This window comes from Anguilla rostrata, chromosome 9, assembly GCF_018555375.3.
Source record: "Anguilla rostrata isolate EN2019 chromosome 9, ASM1855537v3, whole genome shotgun sequence".
NCBI classification, from domain to species: Eukaryota; Metazoa; Chordata; class Actinopteri; order Anguilliformes; family Anguillidae; genus Anguilla; species Anguilla rostrata.
In genome coordinates, this window is record NC_057941.1 from 25117259 (window position 1) to 25144858 (window position 27600).

A 27600-nucleotide genomic window follows, 5' to 3' on the forward strand; every position below is an offset into this window, starting at 1 on the left:
TGGAACTTAAAAACTCTGAATTTGGCATAGTTGCTGTGTACTGCCTTCTAATAAAGCTAGAACACAGAGTTTGTTGTTTCCACTCATAGTTTGGTTGCAGGAGCACTGAATGTTTGAGTTCAGAAATCTGAGGACACCGGCATCCTGGCCACTAGGGGGCTTGTGTGAAGGGGTTAACTGGATACCTGATGCTTACTGATAATTGAACAGCCTAAGTATATTCAGTAAAAAGTAATTAGTATAGCAAACAATACATGGATACAGGTGTCCTTTGACCAAATATAATGATCCAATTATGAGATTCATATGCTATTCTAATGCCAATAGCGAGGCAAATAATTTCAGTAATCACAACATTTATATTAGTCATTGATTTTGGACTGAAATAATTTAGTTATGATTATGACATAAGATCAGGAAAGGTTTCATTAGTTTATTAAGAAAACTTTATTTTATATTTAACAAGCATATTTATCTTTTAATTGTAATTATTACAAATGCAGATGTTTCAGGAATTCAAAAATTAGCCCATGTCAAATATTAAAACTTCTCCATTATTGGCTTTCCTAGTGCCTACATATTCAGTCTCTGAAGTCCACTCACAAGCATGTGCACAACTGCGGGAAAAAGAAACACTGAACTTCAGGATTAGCAGAAGACCTTCTGGTGAACAGCTTATACAGAACTCCAGTTGCATGCTGTAATCAAGACCTTCCTAAACTTAAAATGCAGCTAATGCTGCATTTGGAAACCTGTGTTCATAAGCAGCTGCGTAGTAAAAACGGAAGACGTGCTGTAATTGACCTATACAGTCCTCCTTGCCCACCTCTGCTATACTTCATAATCTTGCGTCTTTGATTCAGTAACAGGTTACTGCTTCTCAGTGCCTCGTGAATACCCAATGAACCCTATTGGCAGATACATTTTCTAAGGGTATGTTTCATAGCAATGGCACAGCTGCTTGCTTTTTTATATTGTATCCTCCCTTCACAAAATCATGAATGTGTTTAGTATTTTGGGTGTTAGACTGTGTAAGTGTTCAGTTTTCTTTTCATTAGAATGTACACGTGTTTCACAATATTTGTGTGCATGCGACTTTATATCAGTTTGTATCCAATGAGCTCTTGCTGACCTATGGTGGGTCCAACTCTGCTCATACAGGCTAAAACCATTGCAAAGGCTGTTGCCAGGCAACAAAACCTCGGTCCCTACACTCCCTAATGAAGTCTGGTGAATAACCGTTCAGGTGGGATGTACCATTACCAGGCTTTTGGTAGGGGACAAGAGTGTCAGTGAACAACATCTTATTGATTAATCCTTGAAACTGAGCATATTCCTTACTATGAAACTCATAACAGCAGAGACTTGCCTCTGGGTCTTTCCAATAAGGAAATATTTATGGTACAATAAGCACAGTACCATCCTTGTTTCATGGTAAATGATGTTTGTCTGTGTACATGCACCTACCTAGTTGTTGTAAATCCTTTTCTACATACACATAGTGGCAGAGGCCCTTGTGAATCTGACTGCTTTTGTATACCTAAAAAACATAGAGGATATAGTGTAAATTGGTTATATAAGCACACAATTAGAGACTGAGGAGAACAGCACAATCTATGTGTAGCATCTATGACACACCAGGAAGAAATTACAAGGTTCAAGACCACACGACTCATTAAAATACAACTCTTTCTGTTGTATTTTAAATTACACAAAACTATCATATTTAAATTGAGACATGCCTGATTTTATACTGATCTTAATTTATATTCAGAGAAACTTAGGAGAAAGCAACACTCATTACTACCACCAATCCTTTCCCTTTCCTAGACCTTTGACATGAGAAATGCGTTTCCCCAGTGATAACAAGATTGATCATTCAGGTGTATAGTTTAGAGCTCGAGATAGAACCTATATATTATTTATTATTTGTGGATATAACAAAATAAAAATGTATTTTGGAAGTTGCAATTTGTTGTAAACGCTATTATTGGCTGTACACTAAAGCAGTCTTTGATAAACAATTGTAGCTGTTCATGCCGGACCGCATTTAACACCTGCAACTACTAAAATAGGAAAGGCTGAGGGGAACCTAAAGTAGACCAGTTAGTAACTTTGAAATCATAAATTGCAAGACGCCTACTCAAAGGCTTTGAACCGAGAAAAGTGATCTGTTACTTAAAGTATGCCCCGGGTTGCCAGTCCGCAGTTACACCCACGTGATACTCTGCGCTTAGGACAAACCTGGCACATTCGCCCATCTTCTTGCGAAAAAGGCAGGCGAGTGGCGTTTTAGAGCGCAAATGTTTTTTCTCAGCAAATGCATAGCCTAGGTTGAAATTGCCATTGTTTAACATCTCAGAGGTTTAAAGGATTACTCTTTTACGATCAGGGATACTTTTTATTTTTCTGGTTGAGTATCCTACTACAAGCCGACGTATATTGAGTGACTTATCGACTTCCCTAATAACCCCTCCTCTAAAGTCTTATTGACTCTGGAGGGGTGTTGAGTAATGGTACAGTCTCTTTGTAAATGGGTGTGGTTGAATCGTGCTTATGGGAGTCATCGGTAACGTTGAACGAATGGTTACATATTAAACCTGACCTGTATGTGTGTATATTTATAAGTGCTGTACAATAGTGTGTGCATGCACAATTATTAATACCTTATTTATTGTGCAAATGGGTGCGTTTTCGGTTCCCCCCAAGATAAGTCACTTTTGATTATAAGTTATTTTTTTTATTTGTATTATTCACGATCCAGTGTCAGAACCATTTCTGTTTGGCGATTTATTCTAGAATTTTGAGCGACAACGGCGACGAACGTAACGGAGCGGGAGAGCAAGCAAGGGAGGAAGGAAGCGAAGGATCACGAAACTCAAACGAAAAGAAAACGAAGGCATAGATAGCATTTAACCACAGAAGAACTTGAGAACTCTCATTGGTGCTTCGACCGATTTTTGGAATATACTGACGTTTCTTACGAGGACTACACGAAAAACAGTTTTCTACACTCAGATAGCCATCGGGAGTTTAAAACCATATTTTCGAAGAGGAAGGGGGATCACAATAGTAGGCTATAGGCTAGATCTCATGTTCTGAAGAGGCCCAATCAAAAATAGATGATCTCGCAGCATTTATATTTGTAAACCTAGATTAATATGCATTTTTCGCTTGTTGAAAAAAGCCAAGACGCACGGAGGGGAATACAGAAACTGAAAGCAGCGAGCAACTAGGAGACTTCAACATTTTGCCTGTTTTATATTTTGAAGAGGACCAAGGAATAAGGACCAATTATATGATTTAAATATTTAGAACATCATTTGTAAACCAAGAGATCAACCACCTCTCCCGGAAAGATTCAACTAATTAACAGGTAGCTATCTCTTAAACATTTTTGTGCTTAAATGATCTATCTTGTCATAATTGGCTGGATCATCGGCTAATACGGTTAAACCCTGCGAATATACAATATATCGGTAGTGTTTGAAATGAAGGCAACGCCATAATTAGTCGTTCTTTAATAATACAAGCTGTGATGTTTTATTTGTTGACTGTGATCAAAATAAAGTCCACATTAAATCATTTTCATCTGACAGTTTAAACACTGAAGTGGCTGCAGCAGCATACAGTGGAGGTTGCCATTTCTATTCTGATTATCAGCAGTATTACTGTTAGCTATATTAGCCTATTACATACCACCAATTCACCAATTTTTGTAACTACACCTGATCTAAACATGAATGTTTACGTGTATGGAATTTAATGTAATTTCGGTGCGGTTCGTGTCCATTTTGCAAAGATTTGGGAACGGCCACAGAAAAAACCACATATGTACAGCCTATGTTTAGAATGGTTCTTGTCATTTGTACAGAGATGTTTCTCTGAAGAAGTCTGTAGCGTACTTATTAGTGAGCTTCTCGGATATCATTTTATAGTTCCACAGTTCCTTTAATTAGGGAATAGCACAGAACCGTTGCAAGGCCATTGACCGTGCATGGCCGTTATAGGCGGCTGATGGCACAGCCTATGGCTATGGCTTTCACCGTAGCCTACAGTTTACCGACCAGGAGTCCTTGTATTTTTAAAGCCACGCGCCTTTAAATGGATGTTTGGAATTTGAATTTGCATAGATTAGTGTACGATTACTGCGGCGCAAAAATGCATAGCTCAGCCTACATATTATGTAGAGGGCAAAATACAAAGGTTTGCTATAGCCTAGGTGCAGAAGCAAGAGTATTAAATGTATTGCTGAAGGGCTACAATAATATTATTTGATTTAAATGTATTAAATGTAGCGATTGATCATGTTTTAATTTTTTTTAAAGAATTGTATTATTTGGCAATATTCAGGTTAGTTAATATGATGCGGTTAATCAATTTAGAATTGCGTCTTTGCTTACGAGCGAACCAGCAATGATAAATACAACCTAACGTTAATTATATAGCCGAATACATTCAAGAGTAACCTATATTTGAGGTTTCCAGATATCGCATCGGAAAAGAACATATTCATGGCGCGTAGAGCAGGCTACATCCTGTTTACAAAACAGCGTGTTGTAGCCAGCGATATCGCCACACATAAGCAGAAGAGAATAAGAATAATAATGACAACAACTACTAGTCTTTATAGGCGATGTTTAGCCTACTAGCACGAAACGCTAGCTACCTTTCTTTTTCCACGTAGTTATTTGCTTTTGATACATGCTATTTGAGCGATAGTCTTAGAGAAGTGTAGCTATTATAAAACTGAAATGTATCATTGGGCCTAGTTTTTACCCGTTCGCATTTTTGCTGCCACCACTCCTCCTCGTTACAGTGACAGACAACGCCAGTAACTCACGCGTTATCGATAGTATCCGATAGGCCTACTTGCGTGACGTTCAAACCAAACGACCAAACAGTGCGCATCCCATACATTCGCCTCAATGCTTTACACCCCTTCAGTACCATTTCGCGAGAGAATGCCCACTGTCTGCCACCTGCTATACACCGCCGAACCAAAAAAGCTTATTTCCTTGGTAGCGAAACCAGTGAGGCCTTGACGAAATGTTGGAGCAGCAGGATGTGGCATATCTAATCAGGATATATATTTTAACCGAGAAGTCGTCGTGCAGATTATTCCTAGGAATACAAAGCGAGAAAATAGAGCGCATATAGCAGTTTGATACACTTATTAGCTGTACAAATACTTCAGTAGTCGGCCATGTTCTCCTTATATCATGCAACTCTATTTAATAAGTGACACAGGATCAACCTTTTCCTTATCTCGAGCCATGAATAGCTAAATCAAGGTAATTAATGTGACTGGAGCTGATATTCACCTGGTTTTCCAGGTTTAAATCAATAGCAACATTTAGCAACCTGAAACTGCACAGGGTAGCCATTGTAGGCTACTTGAGCTTCCTATTCCTTGCTGTGTGCTGCTTAAGTGTCCTGGCAGGGTTGCAGTCGAGATGACGGAATATAATCCGCACCACATTTTGTTTTTCAGCTCATGTGTGAATATAGGTGCACATGGTATCCTTAGTTCTGCCTCTGTGCTCTTGTCCACGTCCACAAATCGCTAAATGTACTCAGGGATGTTGGAGACAAACAATGTGTACTAAAATAAACAGACAGAGAAATCACTTAAATATACCAGTGGGAAACAACCTCCTGTGCCCACATCCACCTCTCTCTCTGCTTTATTGCCTAATTGAGCAAGGGTGCATTGAGACCAGGATCCACTCATTTCCCCCTGTCGCCTTCCATTAGTGGTGCATGATCCATGTGCTCGGAGGTTCCCCTGGGGAATGGGATCCAGGTAATTGCTTCCTGCAGTAGGTGGTTGTGTGTGGTAACGTGTGTGTGTGTGTGCATGTGTGTTCATAGAGAGAGCTCCATAATGTTTGGGACAAAGCCTTTTTTTTTTCTTGAGTTGGCTCTGTACTCCACAATTTTAAGATTTGTAATAAAACAATTCACTCATGGTTAAAGTGCAGATTCTCAGCTTCTATTAAAGGGTATTTTTTAAATGCATTTTGGCTTCAACATGTAGAAATGACAGAAGTCTTTATACATAGTCCCCCTATTTGGGACAAATGCCTTCAATTGCTTTGCAGGTATAAGATTCAGTATCTAGGCTTTTGATTTCCTTTGCAGCCTGTTTGTCAACCTGAGGACCAGAGTTGTGCCAATGAATGTCAAGGTGGCCATAATGAGGAGTAAGGGAAAAAAAAAAAAACAGCCGGAGATATAGGCTTTCCTATATAAACAATGAAACATCAAGAAGAAAGAGCACTGTTGAGCTCAGTAATCACACAGGGCCTGGTAGGCCAGAGGCCTGCTGTTGATGTTCGATTGTTGAAAATGTGTTTTTCTTCACAATTATTCAGTCATATACATCAGTGGTGTTCTGTGGTCTGTCTGTGATCGATTTATTCAGATTTTTCAGCCGTACGATGGCCTGTTACTGGCATGACACTTATTTGGTTTTCATGTTGAGAGACGACAGCAACAGACTCCAAATGCTCCCCAGATTCCAGATTCCCCATCTGTTTGTTAGGCTACGAAAATACACAAATGATGTACACAATGGGTTCCAAACTCGATCCTGGGCCCTCCCGTGTATGCTGGTTTTCGTTCCAACCAGTCGCAATTCCAGAATTTTAACGAGCTGTTATTTTTTCTGAAACAGATGTTTTATTTTTACGTTTTGAGGGATTATTTACCCTCTTAAGCCACATGATGTTGAAAATGGCTTTGCATGCCATAATGAATAAAATTCCCATGTTAATATTGTAGTAATTGTGTTATATTGTGGACAATTGCATAAAAAGAGGTACAATTTCAAATTAAAGACTGAGGTGAATCAGCAGGCTCCTAACTGGTGAAATTGTGGACACCTGGCCACTAAAACTAACCATCTGGAAGATAATGAAGAATTCAAACACAAAGCAAATGATAATGAGACAAACCTACATTGTGTTAATAAGATTAAGGAAAAAATAATGAAAGAAATTAAAGACACGATCAACAGCCTAATTGGCAGCCTATTTATTTACCTTTGTCTTTCATTTGATCAAAAAAAGTTACCTCTTTTTATATCATTGTTTGCAATGTAGCACAATATCAACATTGGAATTATTTGTGACATGCAAAGTTATTTCTGACATGGCTTAAGAGGTTAAATAATCCCTCTAAACATGAAATTAAAATGATGTGGTTGGAATGAAAACCAGCATACACAGGGACCAAGTTTGGGAACCACAGGTATACACTTTTAGTGGACAGCCCACTAAACAGGTTTAAGATAGCGATTAGTTAGCTAGCTAACAGAATTGGGAGAACTACATGGAAAATGACAGCGACTCTGAAATTGGTGGCAACAAAACCAAGCAAATCAGCAGTAGGATTGTCATGATTCAGCTGTAAGCCTTCATGTAGTGCTACTAGCAGAGTGGGATCTGAACTGCAGTCAGGATTGTGATTAATATGCATTGTCTCAGTAGCTGGCTATCTAGGTTAACTATTGATATTTGGCAACTCATGTTTTTCATCAACCCTACCAAATTTCAAATGCTATATACCCAGTTAGATACAGTAACTTACTAGCTATAACAAAGTCATACCATATCATCTTTTTGAAATTTGGTGACATTGTTTTTGCTGCTCACTCTGTGTTGACTGTTGACACAGTGTAGCATTAGCCAGCTAACTTAGCCAATTATACCATCTGACCAACAGTGTGATTACTCCTTGCACAGCTATATTTATTTTAAAATTACAATTACATTTTGACATGCCTATACAGCTGTTTTTACAACAAGGGATGCCCACACAGGTATGGTATGTCAGTACTGTAAAGTGACAAGCAGGGACAGTAACATATTTTTGTAATGAGTTTGTTTTTGCCCTAGAGCTGGCACAAAGTGCTTTGTTAATGATGTCAGAAACAGAAACAAGGATTGGACCAATACCAAATTTTCCAGCAGTGGGCAGTCTAAAAACAGATTTGCTTTCAGAATAATTGAGAGTCTCAACAGAATACCAATGTCTTAACACCAGTTTTTTTTGGTTACTTGTATAACTATTAGAAAATGAAGATTTTGATTGCTTGGAGTCTTTAAACTTGCTGTCTTCACAATTACAGTGTTTTATAATAACATGCGTACACGCTCACGCACAAACACACACACATGCAGACACACACATTCCTTACAATCCTATCTAAAATAATCCTAATCTTGTTTGTATTCATTAAGAGGTTTATGATTTAAATGCTTGGGAGTGATGCGCTTACCCAGATTACTACAGATTAGAGATTACGGGAAAAATGGTCAATGCCTGTTTATTGTACATTACTGTATAGAATACGTAAATATAGCGACTACCATCATGGGCCAAATTTAGGACTGGTTTGGATTAATTTCCCTAATTTTTTGTCCTTTAGAACAGTTGAAGTTTTGTATACATAAACTGGTAAAATGATCAGAATAATTGATGAACTCAAATGATCAGATTAATTGATCAATAATCAACTGAATCATGTCCATAACATTATGGAAAAGCATCATGTAAGGATACCTGTTTAATATAACAAGCACGAAACCGTCCAGACCCACTGTGCAACTTAGCGAACTATATTTTTTGGTTGATTTTACGCGCTCATATATGGCAGTTGGTTGAAAATAGACACTTCATGCTACAATCATGATAACAGCAATCACTGTACTGTGAAGTTAAGTAGCAAACAACAAGGCTGAATCATTTTGACGTAATTTACATAGAAAGTATACGCTTAGATCGCCTAGTTTCACTCACTGTGGCCAAGCGGAATCGATAACGTTTCAGAAAATATATAACGTTAAAAGATTAAATTAAATCTTCTACTGGGAGTTTGCCGTTTATTGAGGGTGTGACAGAAAATTTTGCCGCTGACTGTAATCGAATGTTTTTCACATTTACCGTTCGATTGAGCAAGTACCATTCACAGTACACTTTTATGGGTTAGTGCTGTCAGATTGTGCTAGCTGCTTTACATGAACCTTGTACGGCGACCAATAAAGGCTAACAGCACAGTAGCAGTTACTGCTTGTCACTTGTACCACCACTGTAATGAACTAAATAAAGGCTACAAACTACCTTTTCTATGAGGAATGTGTTGTTGAGCTCACACGCATACACTGCTGGCGACATTCTAAAGCTCTGTTTTGCCCTCCGTACTACATAGGTAGCTAGCTATGGCACGTCCTCACCTCTGTATCGGTGGTTGTAGCTGTGTGTCCTTAGCTCCTACTCATGCATGCAGGACAGCATCCATATGCGCTAACTAGGTTAACTAAAGTAGGCGATCCATATGCGCTAACTAGGTTAGCTAAATTAGGGGAAACGCGAACATGTTAGGGTTAGCTGAAGTAACGTTAGGCAATAAAGCTGTGCTTAAAAATTATGTGCCGTACCACCTGCGCATGCATCCTACTAAACGAAGCACCACCTACGCATGCATCCCACCAAACCTCCCTCAAAAGTTGTCCGTGAGTGAGTGAGTGAGTGACCACAATTTGCCACGCATAGCCCACGGCTCCAGTTCCTGCGCACCGTGGGGAAAACAGAGTCTTGATATCTATTTTGGTCCATGTGTTTCAGTTTGACTAGGTTTGCTAATGTGACTAATTTAGCAACCAAAAAGCTAGGACTGTATGTTCCAGGTCTCTCATGTAGGGATGTTATTTTTATTTATTAATTAATTTATACCACAAACACTCAATATATTCAGCTGTAACTGACCCCATGTAGGTGTGATGCTTTTGAGCCAATCAGTGCTGTAAAAGTAATGTATTTGTTGTAATAGAAAAATTAACATTTTCAGGAGGTCCCTGAATTATAAATATTTCGACCGAAAGGAACAAGGAACAATCATGTATTATTGTGCATCAAGCGATTTAGCAGCGATTTAGCTGTGCATAGTCGCAGTTCTTGATTTTGTTATAGCTGCTTGTCCAATACATATTCCCTTAGATTGCAGATTGGCTGAGCTACAGTGGGAGTGACAGACGACCAACCAATCAACGATGAGTGAACTGGAGCAGCTGCGCCAGGAGGCGGAGCAACTGAGGAACCAGATAAGAGTGAGAAGTTAATGAAATTGTATCAACAACAAATTCAGAAAAATCATCTTCATGATGGGGACAAAAAGCATGGCAGAGTGGGTTGGGTTGGAGGGAGAGAGAGTTTTTGGTGCTGGTAGTACTTCGGACGAGGAGATCTATGGAGCACAAAGATATATGGAAGGATATCACAGAAGGGAGAATGATCTGGAAATGTTGTACCCAGCCATGTCGTCTATTATATACCTGCTCTCTGTTTTAGGATGCAAGGAAAGCATGTGGGGACTCCACACTAACACAGGTAAAGCATTGTTGTCCTGTGAAATTCAGTCATAAATCTGCTTCATTGATACAGAACAGGCTATGGCTGTCAGCTTATAACTGCGTAAATAAATACAAGTTGTATGATTATTGGCAAGATTAGCCAATTTTTGACAATATTGTTGTAATATGTAGTCTACTTAAACTGACGTCTGTCTGACCAGAAGTGGATTGCCCTCCAAAATGCAGAATTATTTCTTGTGAGCAATATATTATGTAACATAAAAAGTAAGTATTGTAGTACCCAGTTGTCTGATTGAATCACTGTCATGGATGCTATGAATGTATATATTAACCTAGCTGGTGCTGTTCAAATATGCATTTTCAGACTACCTATTTTTTTTACTTTTTATGTGGCACATTAGCCATACAAATTTTATAGTTCGCTTTATTTTGACACTGAATTGTATTGTCTTTCTTTGTGTCTGTTGCTGTGTGTTTGGGTGTGTTCGTGTGCATGTGCATGTGTGCGTGTGTGTGCATGTGTGTGTGTGTGTACATGTGTGTGTGTGTGTGCGTGTGTTTGTGTGTGTGTACGTGTGTGTGTGTGTTCGTGCATGTGTGTGTGTGTGTGTGTGTGCATGTGTGTGTGTTTGCGTGTGTGTACGTGTGTGTGTATGTGTGTATGTGTGTATGTGTGTATGTGTGGTTGTGCGTGTGGATTGATGTGAGGGGTTAGATTACGGCAGGCCTGGACCCAGTGGGTCGGATACAAATGCGTACGCGGCGCACCCTTCGCGGACACCTTGCCAAAATCTACGCTATGCACTGGGGCACGGACTCCAGGTGCGTACACTCCGCTCCCTGAATTCTACCTAGTGATTGCACTGGCCTTTTACTGTGTGTCTGATTGTCAGCTTTGACAGTGGAAACCTAAAGGCTTTGACCTCAGCTAAGAAAAAAAGCCTTTCTTTTGCCTGGATCAGAGCTTTAGAGGCATTATTTGGGGCATTGTCCTTACAGTCACTGTGGGCCTGTACTTGAAAGCCATGTTGCTCTATACCACGGAGCACCAATGGGTCATCGCCCCCAGACCTCCACCCTAAACTCATAGCTGAGTGTCTCTGTCCTTGTTTCTGCAGGCTGCTTGTCAGTGCTTCCCAGGATGGCAAACTGATCATCTGGGACAGTTACACCACTAACAAGGTAACACTCTATCTGCACCGCAGGACACCCTCTACTCCAGTGAGCGCGCTCCACTGCGAGTCACTTTTTGGGCTCGAATGGTTGTTATTGTGGAAAAGTCAGTGTGCTCATGCACCAAAAGTAATCATGTAAACTAAGACAGTTACAAACTACACATTAAATATATCCATGGACTGTTTGTAGCATGGTCAGTCATGTAAGAATCAGCCTTTTGTAAGGTCACCAAAGTTGCCACTGGAATGCTTTTGCTCATCCGACACCACCAGGTGTCAGCTTTTCGTCTTTCATGAAATAAATTGCATTTGGTTTAGCACTACATTCTCAGTCTGTCTCTTGTCCCTCTTCTGGAATTACACTTTATTTTGCTGGTTTATGCATTTACTGCTATGGGTTGTGACACTGACATGGCATCAGTGCTGCTTGTGCCTAAACTTTTATGTTTGCTCTTTTCTAAGTTGCTCAGTGTAAAATCTGTTAAATGCCTAGTTGTAATATAATCGTGGATATGAAATACAGTCAAGATTATTAGAATATTACCAACACTGGTGTGCATTCCTCTGTCTGTCTGTCTGTCAGGTGCATGCAATCCCGCTGCGCTCCTCTTGGGTGATGACGTGTGCGTACGCCCCCTCTGGTAACTATGTAGCCTGTGGGGGCCTGGACAATATCTGCTCTATCTACAGCCTGAAGACTCGAGAAGGCAACGTGAGGGTCAGCAGAGAACTCCCCGGACATACAGGTACCAGAAAATTCATTTGCAGCTCATGTGACGCGTGCACGTAAGCATGGCGCCGGGGCTCCCCTTTTGGCACCACCTAGTGGTGAAATAAAGATAGTGTCTGTTATTACCGTGAGAGAGTGTGTGTGTGTGTGTGTGTGTGTGTGTGTGTGAGAGAGACAATGCTATTTCTAGGGCTGCTTTGTTATAGCTTCATGATTCCAAGGTCATCGCAGAGTTGCATCAAAGTTACATTCCAGAGTCTAATGTTGAAGAGCTCTATGCAAAGTCATGATTGGAGTAGCTAGATTACACAAAGCTTATAGCTTATAGTATAGTACGGAACAAAAGCCTTCTCCATTAAATGAGCAGTTTGGGGTATTTATATTGTCATGTACACTCTTTCAGTTTAATTGGATAACGTCCTTTTGTTATGAATGAGTAAAACAATATTTTGTCAGAGTATGTTTCCTGTGCATTTGCTGCAGCCAGCATACGGGAAACTGAAGAGAAGTCCTAGACAAGAGCAACCCTGTCAAGTGAAAGTGGCCAATTATGCACTGCCTTGTAGAGTTGCTGGCCAGAAATGGCACTGGCCTGGTTAGGGTACCATACCAGAGCACAAGGGCATGCGTATGCCCTCACATGGTTCAGTAAGAATAGGTGCTGTCTCAGGCTCTGACACTCCAGAAGGATGCTCCTCAGAGACCAAGTCCCATAGCACTAGACCAGGAAAGCTTCTAATTAAAAGGGCTAATTAATTACTTTAAATATAATAATTAAAATCCATCACTGAAGCCCTTCCCTGTGCATGTGCATTTGTATTCAAAGCAGGATACGTTCTGAAAATTCTCTTAACGAAGTACCCATCTTTAATCACTCTATTAATATACAGCATCTCTGCTGTTTTAATCGTGAGCAGCGCAATGAGTATGACCCTCCTGAACCTCTTTAGTCCAACAGCCATACTCTTACAGGCAAACTGAGTGTGCTGTTAGCGTACTGTTGGCCTTCACAGTGCTTTTGTTCCAGCCACCCCTTGCCTGAAACGTTAATACAGGCCGGGTATTTACGCCCATGTGAGTGATTGAGTGACTTTGGGGGATGAGAGAAACTGGATGAGAAATCCATGCAGCGCATCTTATACTACTTCCTCCTGGGGGCCAGGTTCATTTAACTGTAATTGCAATTTTAAAATGCTGCACACTGGTCAGACATACTGTTATTCTGTGTTCCGAAATAATCTAGGTGTCCTGGTACTGCAGATGCATACCTGGTCAGAACGTTTGATGTATCTGAATGATACTTTTCATTCTTAATGATCAAAAGGCCAAGTATATGTTTATGGCAGGCCACACACGAATGCTAACATGCTACACTTGGTGCATGCTTTATATACTGCCAGGGCTGACTTGCTGTCAGTCGCTTTGTGATGTGATCACAAAGCAGTCGATACTCAACACTTTGTAATCACATCCTCAGCCTCTGGACGACTACATTCACAATAGATCTGCACTCAACTTTTTAGCTCTGATGAGGCTAAAGATTTAAATGTTTTGGAATGTTGCTGAAATCGCATTCCCTCAGCATCTGGATGAAGTGTAGGTGGCACCCTCTGGGTGGCAGTGTAGTATCATGGCTAAGGAATGGGTAACTTAAAGGTTTCAGGTTCACTTCCCTGGTAGCATGCTGCCAATGTAGCCTTGAGCAACTACCTGCATTGCTTCAGTGAATATCCAGCTGTATAAATGGATGCAATGTAAATGCTGTGTAAAACGTTGTGTTAGTCGCTCTGGGTAAGAGCGTCCGCTAAATGCCTGTAATGTAATGTACTGTAATGTAATGCAATAACTGGTGCTGCAGGGAGACTCAATGTTTTATGTGTCCGCTTTTCTGTCCGCCAGGTTACTTGTCCTGCTGTCGCTTCATTGATGACAATCAAATCATCACCAGTTCAGGAGATACAACGTGGTAAGTTTGTGTGCACATCATTTTCTTTATCACTTAAATAATGATGTTTTGCTGTGATTAACTTCTTCTTTGCCATTGTAGAAATACCCTATTATTTGAGTTTAAGTTAGTATTATACTAACAAAGGTGAAACTAGACAATAATCAAAATCAACATGCAGTGTTGTTCTAGTCAATACAATAAGCTATGAGATTTTGTTGTTGCCCTCACTCAGCTTTCTTGCGCCTTTGTTTTATAATATCTGGAAAATGTGTATCACTTGTAATTTAGAGTTAACACTGAATGCCATTGTTAATGTTCACTGTCCAATTGCTGCATTTGTGTGTTCCTTAATGTCTCCCCCAGTGCATTGTGGGATATTGAAACAGGCCAGCAGACCACAGTGTTCTCAGGTCACAGTGGTGATGTCATGAGCCTGTCTCTGTCCCCTGACTTCCGTACTTTTGTGTCGGGGGCGTGCGATGCCTCCATAAAGCTCTGGGACATCCGGGACAGCATGTGCCGACAGACATTCACTGGCCACGAGTCGGACATCAATGCTGTCTGTGTAAGTGTGTGTGTGTACATACGTACACACCAAAAATTGTCACTGTCCAAATACTGCACTGTATGTTTCACTCTTTCATATCCCAGGTTTTTTGGACCGGTCATAGTCTAATCAATCTCCCCACCTTTCTCTTACCTTTTCCATAATTCATGCTCCCTTTCCCTGTCCTCCCCCTCTGCTTCCAGTTCTTTCCCAACGGCAGTGCATTTGCCACGGGCTCAGACGACGCCACCTGCAGGCTGTTTGACCTCCGCGCAGACCAGGAGCTAAGCCTCTACTCACACGACAACATCATCTGCGGCATCACATCTGTGGCCTTCTCCCGCTCCGGGCGGCTGCTGCTGGCCGGGTACGATGACTTCAACTGCAACATCTGGGACGCCATGAAGGGAGACCGTGCAGGTGAGGCCTCAAGGGAGTGGATTCACAAAATGGAGGCAGGCATGCGAGTGAATGAGCAGAAAAAAGGGATTCACTGGAAAATGATCAGTGGTGGTTTAACTCCATATGAGGGGTCGAATAGAGAGTAAGAGAGTAAGAGTTAATCCGACAGAGAGTAAGAGTAAACCTTACTCTCTATCGGAGTAAGGTTTACTATATCAGAGGTGTTTTAACGCTGAATATTTAACGGATGTGGATGACGGGGTGAGAGGAGAGATGGGTTACTTCAGGTCCTCCAGCACATATATATTTACACTTATGTGAAAAATAAAATTCTGAATAATCACTACTGTCCCTGCTAAATGCTTCTTAAATTATTTAAATGATTAAATACATGTAAATTAACTCATTAACTAAAATTAACTAAACCATGGATTCATTTTTAGCATATTAATTAACTTTGTCATCTCGGCAAGCAAAAATATGTTACAGTATATAAAGTAATATAAACAGCGACTGTGATACTGATCTCTCTAATACAGTGATTTTAATTATTTTTAGTTACTACTCGGCACTTAGCCAGTGAATTAAAATATTTCACGTCATTGTTTTCTGGTGACCCCTGCTGGTCGATCGGGCACCTATTACATTACATTACATTACATTTATTTAGGAGACGTTTTTATCCAAAGTGACATACAAAAGTGCATATCATGGTCATTGGACAACTACAAACACAGGTTCAATAAGGTACAATACTAAATTCGTAGAGCTATTTATAGCCAAGTACACAGTTCAGTTCACGCAGTGAATATTATTCTGACCTAACTTATGCCAAGCCAAACTAGGGCACCCATGGTCTGCATGCCTAAGCCAGTTATAAAATGTCTTTCTCTGGCTCAGCCCTATGTGGTCTTTGGCTGTGGGCTGTGGTCTGTGGTCTGAAAAGAAGCAGGCTGGTGAGACAAGATGTTTTGAAGGAGAACCGCGGATGTCTTTACTCTTCCAAATCGGCAGTAGAGAGCGTGTATGAACGACACTGCAAACAGTTAGATTTTATGTTAGTTTATGCAAATTAGGGTGGGAATTAGACATGATTGACATTGAGTGCCAAATTTAAGAGATAATAAAAACAAAAATGTCAGATGAAGTCAGATGTCTTGTTTTCGGTTTCTCTCGACCCCTGCCGCATGTAGGAGTACTGGCGGGCCATGACAATCGCGTGAGCTGTCTTGGAGTGACAGACGACGGCATGGCAGTGTCCACCGGGTCCTGGGACAGTTTCCTCAAGATCTGGAACTGAAGAGTCACACCCCAAACGCCACACAAATACACACACACACACACACACGCACACATACACACTCATAGGGTGCATTGTGTTGTCCACAGCTCAAACTCACATTCCGGTACATGTATTATGTACATAAGAACTACATAAGAAATCCAGAAAAATACATACATGGTGAACCTCATTGTACATAATATGTACGATGTGTGACAAGCATATAGAAGTTCACACAGACACAAGTGTACATACAGTATTGCCACACACAATGTATATGCTGCAGATTAAACTCTATGCTGTTCATGGACAGTGTTCAATTTCACTCACAAATACACAGTACACGATTGCACTTGGGCAAACCTGCTAAGTTTTCCTATTTCTCATAGGAAATCACACACTGTAAGGTCACCACAATTTCTTTGAAATGTACACATCACGTGAAACCATTGTCACGTATATGTGCACATATATCCAACCAGATAATTTGGACTTTCACACATGTAAACACACAAGACACACACACAGGTGCGCACTCTTTTTCTAAAAACAGAAAAAAAAATGGACACTGTGGAATGACTCCTCTGGAACCCAAAAAGAGGAAAGAAAGAGATGCTGGGACTTTACATTCTTATTTTAAATTTTAAAATGTTTTTAATTTCATGTCTGCTTCAAACAGGCCTCTTCAATCCCTCTCTCCAGGTAAATACTTTTCTTAAACAGGGTAATTAAAGTGGGGGGGGGGGGGTTGTGGGGTTAAATAAGTGTGACTGATGCCAACGTGGATAAGAGACTGAGGGCGGGGTGGAGGAGAATGTAGTTTTAAAACAACAAAAATGGAGGACGATTCTAAATAGTCAGTGAAACGGGTGGTCACTACTGACTGAATGAATTGCTATTTTCTGTTATTGCGTTTTTCTCGATATATACATGTATGTGTATATATGTAAATGTGTGTGTGTATGTATATATATACATATACAGTATATTTGATTGTGTGTATATTTACATGCATATACACACAATTATAAAAATGTTAGGTTTTTGTTTATTTTTTGGACAATTTTTATGATGTTTTATTCTGTTTTCCCTGTGTGCCTCAGATACTTTTAAATGATAATTAATGAATAATAATGTTGAACACATTGCATATAGTATTACAAAATGATTCTCAAGGTAAAACAAAAATGTAAATGTGGGTTAATCTTTAAAAATATTTTTTTTTTTTTGAAAAACTATCCAGAAGGGTGTTGATGCCGTTTGACTTTGTCAGTGTGTTATGTCTGCATTATAACAGTATACATTGTACATAACAATAAACACCGGTAGCCTTTCTTGCCAGTGTGGGCTGAGTGTGTGAGCTCATTATGACCAACATCCCATCATTATTGTACAATGCGCACGGGGTCAGAACAGAGGAAGACATGCCATGAAATGGCCACCCAGTGTGTAGTGTGTGATCGCCTCAGCTCTTATACACTTCAGTATAAGAGCTAGATGAAAGAATATCCATTACTGCGTCAGAGCTGGGCTTGACAGCCCTGTTTTAGCAGGGACATCCCGTATTCCGGCTCAGGATTGCTTGTCCTGTACCAGTCCCAGACTTTGTTCTGCATTTGCGCTCTGGTGATAACCTATCGAATGCAGACTGTTGTAAGGTTATACAGCCTTGCAAGTGCAATTCATTTGAGAAATAAGCAGCATTATTAAATACCATTCTGTGATCCCAGAGGCTCCCGATTTGCATTGCTCCTGATTTATAAGCAATTATATTTTCCCTGCTATTATGTAAGTCCCTGAAAAGAGGCATGCAGGGTTAGAAATGCGCTCAAGCCGGAGCTGCAGGATTTTTGTTGTCATTCGGCACTTGTTTGATAAAAGCAGTTGGTTACACATGTAAACCACCTTACCTGGTTTTTTAGGTCTGAATTTCAGATGTTGAGGTGAAAGATTATGAATTGGGTGCTCAACCTGTATATGATAACACCAATGTCAAAGATTTGGAGTGCATGGGAATCGTTGTTCCTGTTCTGAATACATTTTTATGGTGCAACAGCATCTTGGACATCTCATGGGCATCTCAGCCACATGAGACTCATCTAAGCAATCCTGTGGCCTGTTCACAAACAGCTGTAGTCATAGTTACAACTTCATCAGTCCAGTCAATCCTAAAAAGCAGCTACATTCAGGGAGCACTTGGTTTTCCCCGAGAGCTAAACGAGCTCACTGTCACCACCTAGGGTATAAATCTACTTTAGTGCTGCACAAAGGAAGTAACCATGCTAATTTTAAAGATCAAATAGGTTATTTCTTCATTTAGAATACAAACATGATTGGCTGTCAGAACATATGGACAAAGCAGATCAAATAAGACTACTTTTCAAGGTGTAGGAAAACATAGCAAGGGGTCCCAGGGGCTAGCAGATCTCTACAACTATCTTTTGAGGTGACATTTTCATATTACCTGGATGTAATTCTCAACAGAAGCTAAGCAGGTATGAAAATGCACTGAATGAATTAATGCATTGTAGATTTAATGCATTTAAGGGTTGACCCTTAAAACTGACAATGACAAAGGAATAATCATTTTACATGTTTCTCAGTCAGTGATACTGTACACAATTAAAAGCATCTGAAGACTGCTAGTAACCAAATAAATCACTCACAGTTTAAACAGAGATCGAAGTATTTATTTATTTTTTAAGGACTTTACAGACTCATGAGTTCATTCAGCACAATCTTGTAAGACTTGAAAATTCATTAGTCTACTCTATTAAATACAATCAATCATGAAAGGGTTTTCCCCCTCATAAAAAGGAACGAAACACACATTAAAAAGACATCTTGTTTTTTTTTTTTCCAAAAGGACTTTACAAAAGAAAAAATAGAATAATCAACCCATCAAAGAGGATACAAACTCCGCTTTTAAAATGTCAATGTTAACCTCTTCCGGCTCACTACAGTACAGCAAAATGAGGAAAATCATAATTCCATTCACATATTGATTGTAAATTTTTACAAAAAGGTAGAGCTTAATTTTGTATGAATATATATCTATACATAGTCTATCAGTTTCTGGCATTTACTACAGCAGATTTTTGAACCAAACTTCACAGCAGCCATCAGCAGCCCATTGGTTGTGCTCAGATAAAAAAATCTCAGTGGGACGCGCAGCACTAAAGTGGCCAAATTCCATTTATGTGAAAAAGAGGAAAGAAAACCATCCCTTAAATCTAAGAATTTATTATAAAACAATTATTAGTGTTTTAGATTTTTAAATCACTCAAAGGACTCCTAGGACCTGACAGTAAGTTCAGAGAGCTTTATGTGTTAACAGAGTGACTGCTGGGGGTTATGGACAGCTGATATTTTCATCATATTTTTATCCAAGATGGAACACGTACAGTGACTGAATGAGTAAGAATACACTTATCTGACTGAGCAGCGTATAAATAAAATTTTTTTTAAAAAGAGTAGCTGACAAGGAAACGGCGCCACTTCCAAATTAGAGGTGTTAAAGCCAAATCACTTCTAAACTTGGCAGATCTGTAGCTACCCTAATGTAGGTTCACTTAGTATCTTATGCATATACATTTTGTTTTAGGCCAAATATCCATTTTTGAAAGATTGCACATTTTATGTCAGAGTCTATTTTCCAAATGTCCTACAATATCTGTCTACTGATATTCTAAATATGTTATTCCTCAAACCTGATTGGGCCCAACTTCACAGTAAGACACATATCCACATATGGAATGCTATGGTAATATGGCACGTTCACGGCCACCGGGTGGCGTAAGGTGACGTAAGGCACACTTTGTTCATTATCGGTTTGTCTTAATTCCTTGTCGCGACTTCCTCATGGAGTCCGTTTGGAAACATTCTTAGGTGCAAATTTTAGCTGAGAATTAAATTTCCAAGCTTGCGGCCAATTCTCATTTGCGCCACTGAGATTATTTTGTGAACACAACCTCAGATCCTAACAACCCCAAAGTCATTTTATTTGAAGAAAGAAAATTGGGAGGCAAAGACTCAAATACTATATTGAAATATAACTCTAGCTGTAGGGGCACACTGATTTAGCTAAATTAATCCGCAAATGCAACAGATATGGATTTGGGGGAAAAAAAAGCATGCACTCTTTTTCAGATTGCTATGTTGGGGGAAAGTTAATGTGTAAACATGAGTTTGATTAGAGGAACATTAAGTGGTCTTTTTCATAGACTAGAGGGACCAGTGCCCCCTGATGTTTTGTGAATAAGCAGCAGAATAAGAGTTCATAAATTTTCTGAATATAAGTTCAGGACTACGGGATATGGGGCTGGGGACAGACACTGATTTACATTCATATCAGCAAGGCCGCTGTTCAAATGCACAACTGCCATTCACGGGGACGTACAGTATGCACAAATTCTTAGCCCAAGAATATATTCATGCAAATATTTTGAAAATTTAGAGTGAGATTGCTTTCAACCCTCTGAAGAGTACTTGAAATGAGAAATAAGTGTTTAAGCATCATATGACAGTCATATTGCTGTTAGGGAACTATAAACTACACCTTACTATTTATGTTTGCAGTGTACGACCTGCTGGCATTGTCAGAGTGTGCTTGCATTTAAAAATCTAAACAGCCGGGGATTCACCTGTGTGCAGCAATCCTGGTTGACTACTTAACAGTTTTGATTCTCCCAATGCTGTGTGTGAGAGTACAATTCACACAAAATCAGGCAGCTTGTTATGGTTACATTACTGTACATTACATTCAGTGCAATACAAGTGTACATATGCTTTCTGTAACAATTTGAAACTACAGAACGGAGATCTGGGAACCACAGAGTGAATTTACCTCTTAATGGGAGATTAAGCGAAGATTAAAGGAGCTATCGAATCTTAGGCTCAGCTAACCTGTGACAACAGTAACACACTTAGTTCCCTAAAACTATGCGAGTTTTAAAACACACATGTATACACTTGAATGAAAGTTGTTCCCGGGGAAGTCCCAGTTGAACATATTGTAAACTGCCCCTCGTGTCTCCCAACCCAGTCACCCTTTAAAATATTGTACAACAAACCATTCATAATTAGCAGGCCTGACATATTTTTTTAGATCTGAACACATAAGGGGAAAGTTATCGGTTTTAGTCAAGCATCTGCTTACTCCAAGACCAATCTGCACTAAAATCTGAAGCACAGGATATGTGAACACACATACATGCACGTAAACACACACACACACCATCATGTAGACCTAAATCTACACAATAAAACTGCCTCAAATAAATTGCCTATCCCATATTTACTGTAATGCACCAATGGTAATAAAAAAGAACTTTAAAATTCTTTATAAACTTACGAAAAAACTGGCCTCATTTAGAAATCTGTTGAGTTCAAATCACAAGCAATCAGCCACCAATAATGAACAAATTTAAAACCGAAAATATTGGTCACATCACCTCTAAGAATGCATCTCAAATTTAAATCCTTGCACACTTTTCTTCCTTTGTAATTTTATTTTCTTTAAATATCCACTCTATTTCAACCATGCCTGTTAGATCTGATAAATACTCAAAATCAAACAATAAGACCCTGTGTCAAACCTCCCCTGGTTTTCACCCAAACACAAATGCAAATCACATTATGGCTTACGTTGACTGGTTATGGTTTGCACTACCATTGCTAGGCAGTGTTAGTGCAACATTGCTTTCTTCCACAAAATAGACCGCATCCACTGTCCCTGCATGTTTGTTGCCCTCTGCTGGCATCTTAGGGAAATTACACTTAACATGACGCCACAACAGCAGAGTTCAAGGCTGCTCTAAGCAAAAAACATATATTAGTACATTTTCAGCAGGAACCAGCCCCTTTCTACAGCAGAGCATCCCACCATAACTGGCTGTTGCAGGTTGCCCTGCACACAAATACACACGTATACTCCCAGAACGTGGACTAAAAACATCTATGATTTATAGTTGAAACAACAATGAATTTTGACAAATTGATATTGCCTGAATCAATCCCCGCACAATCCTTTATACCTCTTCCATTTCTGATGTTACAAAACTCCCATAAACCAAGATGTGTTGTGTGATAAATGTGAACTTCATCTGAGGAAAGCCTCATAGCTCAGGAGTGTTAATATGTGCTAATTATTGATCTCTGAATTTATGCTGAGCATTATAAACACAGGTTTGTGCCTGCCAGTTTTTTTTATCAGATAAAGTGCACTTTATGATACTCCCATTCCAAGGCACTGCATTAACTATAAACCTGGCAGTCTGGACAAACTCATAAACACAAATCACTATGGCTAACTGAGATTAGGGTGGAGTTTAAGGTAAACTGAAATATGGATACAGTTGCACGTTATCTGTGCAACTTACTGGCAAAGATCAGCATCAAACAGGTGTATATGACCATTTCTTAATAAATTTACTACTGCACATTATGTCCAATGCAATACATTCAGGATAATAACTGCAAATAAGATCTGATTGAGTGTGGAATACTACTTCATTACAGAATTTAAAACAAGAATACATTCAGACATATGCACCCACATGTAAATAAACATGTACTGGATAAAAAACAAAACTAGAAGCAGATTTTTTTTGTTATTTTTAAAATACTGTTATTACATCCTATGAAATGTAACTAACAATTCCAGTTTTCAGTCTTCTGATGTTTAGTCACAGAAACAGAACCATTTGGTGATTGCTAGATTATCTACTATAATGTTGTAATAGTGTCACTAAAAGAACATTTGTGCCAAGGCCTCCAGGGCAAGTAGATTATCCCATTACACCATGGTCACTTGCAAAAACTTTAAATGAACATTCACTTTATCTTGTTGAATGTTTTGTATTCAAAAAAATGTTAAGCAAAACAGATACACATAGATATGACCTAGCAACCACAAGCTCATGTTACTCCTGCTCATTCTGGTCAGGTAGCAAGCCACCATGCTAGGTTCACTGTCACTCGCATAACTTTAAATTATATTTGATCTTGGGTCAAAACGGTCTCAGTATGTTTTCCATCATGGATAGTTAGCTAGCCATATACTCAATTTGCTTCAAAACTGCAAGCATACTTTTGTAGCAGAATTGTAGGGAAGCTGTCTTCATTCGATGTGATGAGACGGGAGCCAACATACACTACATGGCCAAAAGTATGTGGACACCTGGCATCCAACATCTCATACAAAATTATGGGCATTAATATAGAGTTGGTCCACCCTTTGCTGCTATAACAACCTCCACGCTTCTGGGAAGGCTTTAGCCTAAGGCTTTATACAGGGATATACTAGATGTTGGAGCATTGCTGCAGGGATTTACTTCCATTCAGCCAGAAGCGCATTAGTGGGGTCAGGCACTGATTGGGCGATTAAGCCTGGCTCACAGTTGGCTTTCAAACGGATCCCAAACGTTTTGGATGGCGTTGAGGTCAGGGCTCTGCGCAGGCCAGTCAAGTTCTTCTACACCGTTCTCAACAAAACAATTTCTAAATGGACCTCACTGTGTGCTAGGGGGCATTGTCATGCTGAAACAGGAAAAGGGCCTTCCCCAAACTGCTGGGGAAGAACAGAATTGTCTAGAATATAATTGTATGCTGTCGCTTTAATATATGCCTTCAATGGAACTAAGGGGCCTAGCCCAAACCAAAAAAAACAGCCAAGGGGAGTCCACATACATTCGGTCATATAGTCTACCTTAACATATCATACTTTGTGGACACTCACCAAACTGAATAAATATGGCACTTATACACACCAAGCTGCTTAGCTAGTTTAAGTGTGGATGTAATTAGTGTAAAATAAGTGTTCTTTATCATACATTTCAGCTTCTGCAATCACAAGTTGACCTTGTATCAACGGTAGCCGGCGTATGAATTTAGAACGGTGATCAGACCGTTTGACTGGACCTACTTGCCACAGTTGTGCAGTTATCAGTTTTTAACTTGCATCTTCCAGCCAATCAGAACCACATATTCACCTAGACCATGGTATAACTGGGGATAAGATGCTGCTGTTGTCACATTTGAGATGGAAATTAGATGGTATCCAACAGATAAAGTAAAATGTACATTTTTTTTTCATCAATATATTCCATATTTTCCAGAGCACCTCAGATTAAAATATGAAATGTGAAGACACCTATGTCCCATCCCAATTTTATCAACCCTGAAGACCACTCTCCTTTGCTTCCTGTGATGATCCCATTTTATAAGAACACATCTGATAGAGAAGATCCGGATGATACTTTAAGCATAATATTGCTTCGGTGCCACAGAATATTTGTGCTCAACAAGATAAGCGCAAATTAAATACTAATGGAAAAAAGTGCTAAATATGTAATTTTACAATCCATTCTGTGCTGTTTATTCACGTTAGGCACGGGTATGATTCAAGTGCTTCTAGTTAAGACATAAATATTCTATAAAAAGACACAATGTCATATTTAAAAAGTCCCCCAAGCAAAAAAAAAGAAAAACTTAAATAAAATGAAATGAAAGTATATATGATATTTTCAACTTTGGTTTGGAAAACAATACATATAGTTAATAAGAATGCAGACATATGCTTGTCAGTATATATCACACACACTCACTCACACACACACTTTGACCATATATATTTTTGCCATATATCCTAATAAATATTCTGAAATAAAAGTGTTTGAAGTGTAAACCCCACTAAAAGCCCACTAAGCTGTCCTCTCATAGCAAGCAAACTGCAGAGCGGTCACAGCCAGCGCAGTGTCACCACAGGGTGAGACACTGCATGGCCACTAGGGTTGGGCCGATGTAAAAAATTTCAAACCGGTTTGATATTAAGCCAAATACCGGACCGGACCGAACCGGACCGGACCGGTAATTTTACCAGTAGGTGTCGCACGTGACTCAGCCGCTCCTGAGTGGAACTGTAACGCCAATTTTGATCCCAGCTGCAAAAATGACCCGGGTGAGGCAATGACATTCTAAAACGGCTGTTATGTGATGTAGTTAACGTTTCATAACAGCCTCCGTTGCTATGCGGACTCTGCCAGCCATGATACATCCTGTTGCGATAAAGATTCTAAGACAACTCAGCAATTTCTCTGGTTTAAAGGTTTATTTTCCAGCGATGGTATTAGTAAATGGCTAAACATGTCATCTAACTTGCTAGTTGACTATCTCCCTGGATATAAATTAAATGTTTTTAACATAAAATAATAATAATAAATGCGATTTTATCCACGGAAATGGCTATACAAAAAGGCAAAATAAATGTCGTGGTCTACTGAAATTTGATCTCCTTGTTGCTGGCCACTAAATTGCGCACGGCCTGTCAATCTCAGACACTAGTGGCTCCGTTTATAAACACACATAATATTATATTAATCACGTTGTCATATTGCTTATTACTAATGCAATACAAACTGGCTTTAGCGCCGTTGGCAAAGGTTGCTGATGTAGGCTACTTTTTCATTTGCCAGAACCTCCCATAATGACAAATGCCGGTTCAGTCGGTTCGCATAAAATCAAACCGGTTTAAGCTCGTACACCGGACCGGACCGGCAAAACCGGAAACCGACCCAACCCTAATGGCCACAGCCTCGTTACTCCACAACAAACCCCACTGAGCCCCCAGAACTCCAGCTCTCACCCAGGCACAGTCAGTAAACACTGCACTGTGAATGCATTTTCAAAAGGGTTATGCTTTTCCCTACAGCTACACGCTGTGCAGAGGGCAGGGCTGAGCAATTAAGTTTAATTCTGATTTAGCGTGAATTCCCTCCGAAGCGCATTTCGTTTCCAAAAATCCCATGATTCCCACCTTACTGCCAGGCCTCCTGTGTCACTCTTCACGTCAGTCTCAAACTTCAACCCTGAAGCCAACAATAAAATAGCTGAACATAAACGCCCTCTTCAAACTACATAAACTCACAACGGATAATAACGAATACAGCTATAGTGTAATAGGTAATCTCAAGATATTTACAGATAAAATTAACTAGAAAAAGTCTCAATGAATAAACTATTTATTACTGATATTCCTCTGACCTCTTATTCTCACAGAAACAAACAATGCAATAAAATAACCCAGCTGGTCCATCTGACACGCAAGGCTCCATGCAGTGCACGGACGATCTGCATTTATTGCAGTAAAGAGCTCCCTTTGCAATTTCCCCGTCTGTGAGCACAAATTGGTTTCATAGGGAAATTTCTTCCATTTACCCAACAGATCATAATACTGAACATTCAGTACAAACAAAATATATATGAAAAAAACACTCAACCGTGAAGCACATGCCCTTCTGCAGTTTCAGCTATTACCAAAGATGCTGAAGAACATTAGCCACTTTGCTATGATACTCCACATCAGTAGGGGGACCCACTGCCAGACACTTCAAGGCCATTTCCTCTATGCTAGGGCAACCTCATGACAGGCTTGCCTTTTCTGAAAATGTTTGTAACATTGTGCCTCTAAGCATGTCTCCACATCTCTGTTTCGCTAACCAAAAACAATCGTTCTGAAAGATGCTGTGGGTCTTGGACCAAATGAAGAACAGGAATATTATAAACATTTAAGTAACCAGGTGCCCAACCGTGGAAGTAACACATCAGAGGTACAACATGACAGAAATATGTACAACTGTATTTGTGCTTTGTGTAATATTTTGGCTTTCCATCGATCAAGGTGGTGGACAATATGAACAGAGAATGCGAATTGTTCAGTGGCGAGGTGCCTCGGTCGGACAGAGAGCCTGAGTTGGCCATTGGGGTACGGAGACAGCACGCTGAAATCGGATGAGAGAGACGAGGAGCTCAGGAGACAATGGGTGTAAGACGGGGGTGATTCCCTCTGTGTGCACCTCGGCCCCCCCGCCCCCCCACCTCGCTCTCCTACGCAGGGAGGAGGGAGCCCGTTCTCTCAGCCAGGCAGACAGACACACGGACGATCGCACAGACAGACAGGGGGACGCGGCCGCCTCCGCTTCACCAGTTCATGATGCAGTTCCTGTTCAAAGTCATGAAGTAGACCTGGCTGCTGCCCCCAGAACGCACGGAGGCAAAGAACACCTGGGAGGGGGAGAATGTCATGAAATAACAACACCTGCAGGCAATAAAAACATGGCCTCCACATTAGTGTTTGTGAGCG

The 27600-nt window shown here is 40.0% G+C and overlaps 2 protein-coding genes and 1 long non-coding RNA gene across 3 annotated transcripts in view; 1 reads left to right on the plus strand and 2 right to left on the minus strand.

Annotated features, from left to right (window-relative positions):
- Positions 1-500: 500 nt before the first annotated feature.
- On the minus strand, positions 501-4956 carry LOC135263362 (uncharacterized). Its single transcript, XR_010332448.1, has 3 exons — positions 4844-4956; positions 1468-1540; positions 501-617 (listed from the first exon to the last, which is right to left on the minus strand). It is a non-coding gene; the product is annotated as an uncharacterized LOC135263362 (long non-coding RNA).
- gnb2 (guanine nucleotide binding protein (G protein), beta polypeptide 2) lies at positions 2540-17794 on the plus strand. The gene is made up of 10 exons (XM_064351290.1): positions 2540-3376; positions 10003-10112; positions 10354-10392; positions 11092-11198; positions 11495-11558; positions 12135-12297; positions 14181-14247; positions 14593-14794; positions 14980-15196; positions 16372-17794. Exons 2-10 carry the CDS (start codon positions 10056-10058, stop codon positions 16476-16478), a joined length of 1023 nt encoding a protein of 340 aa, XP_064207360.1. The 5' UTR covers positions 2540-3376; positions 10003-10055; the 3' UTR covers positions 16479-17794.
- Positions 17795-19128: 1334 nt separating this feature from the next.
- mink1 (misshapen-like kinase 1) overlaps positions 19129-27600 on the minus strand; it is a 48737-nt gene continuing 40265 nt past the window's right edge. Inside the window, exon 32 of the mRNA XM_064349571.1 lies at positions 19129-27521. Within this exon, the coding sequence (XP_064205641.1) occupies positions 27438-27521 (84 nt within the window). The 3' untranslated portion in view covers positions 19129-27437. The remainder of the gene's footprint in view (positions 27522-27600) is intronic.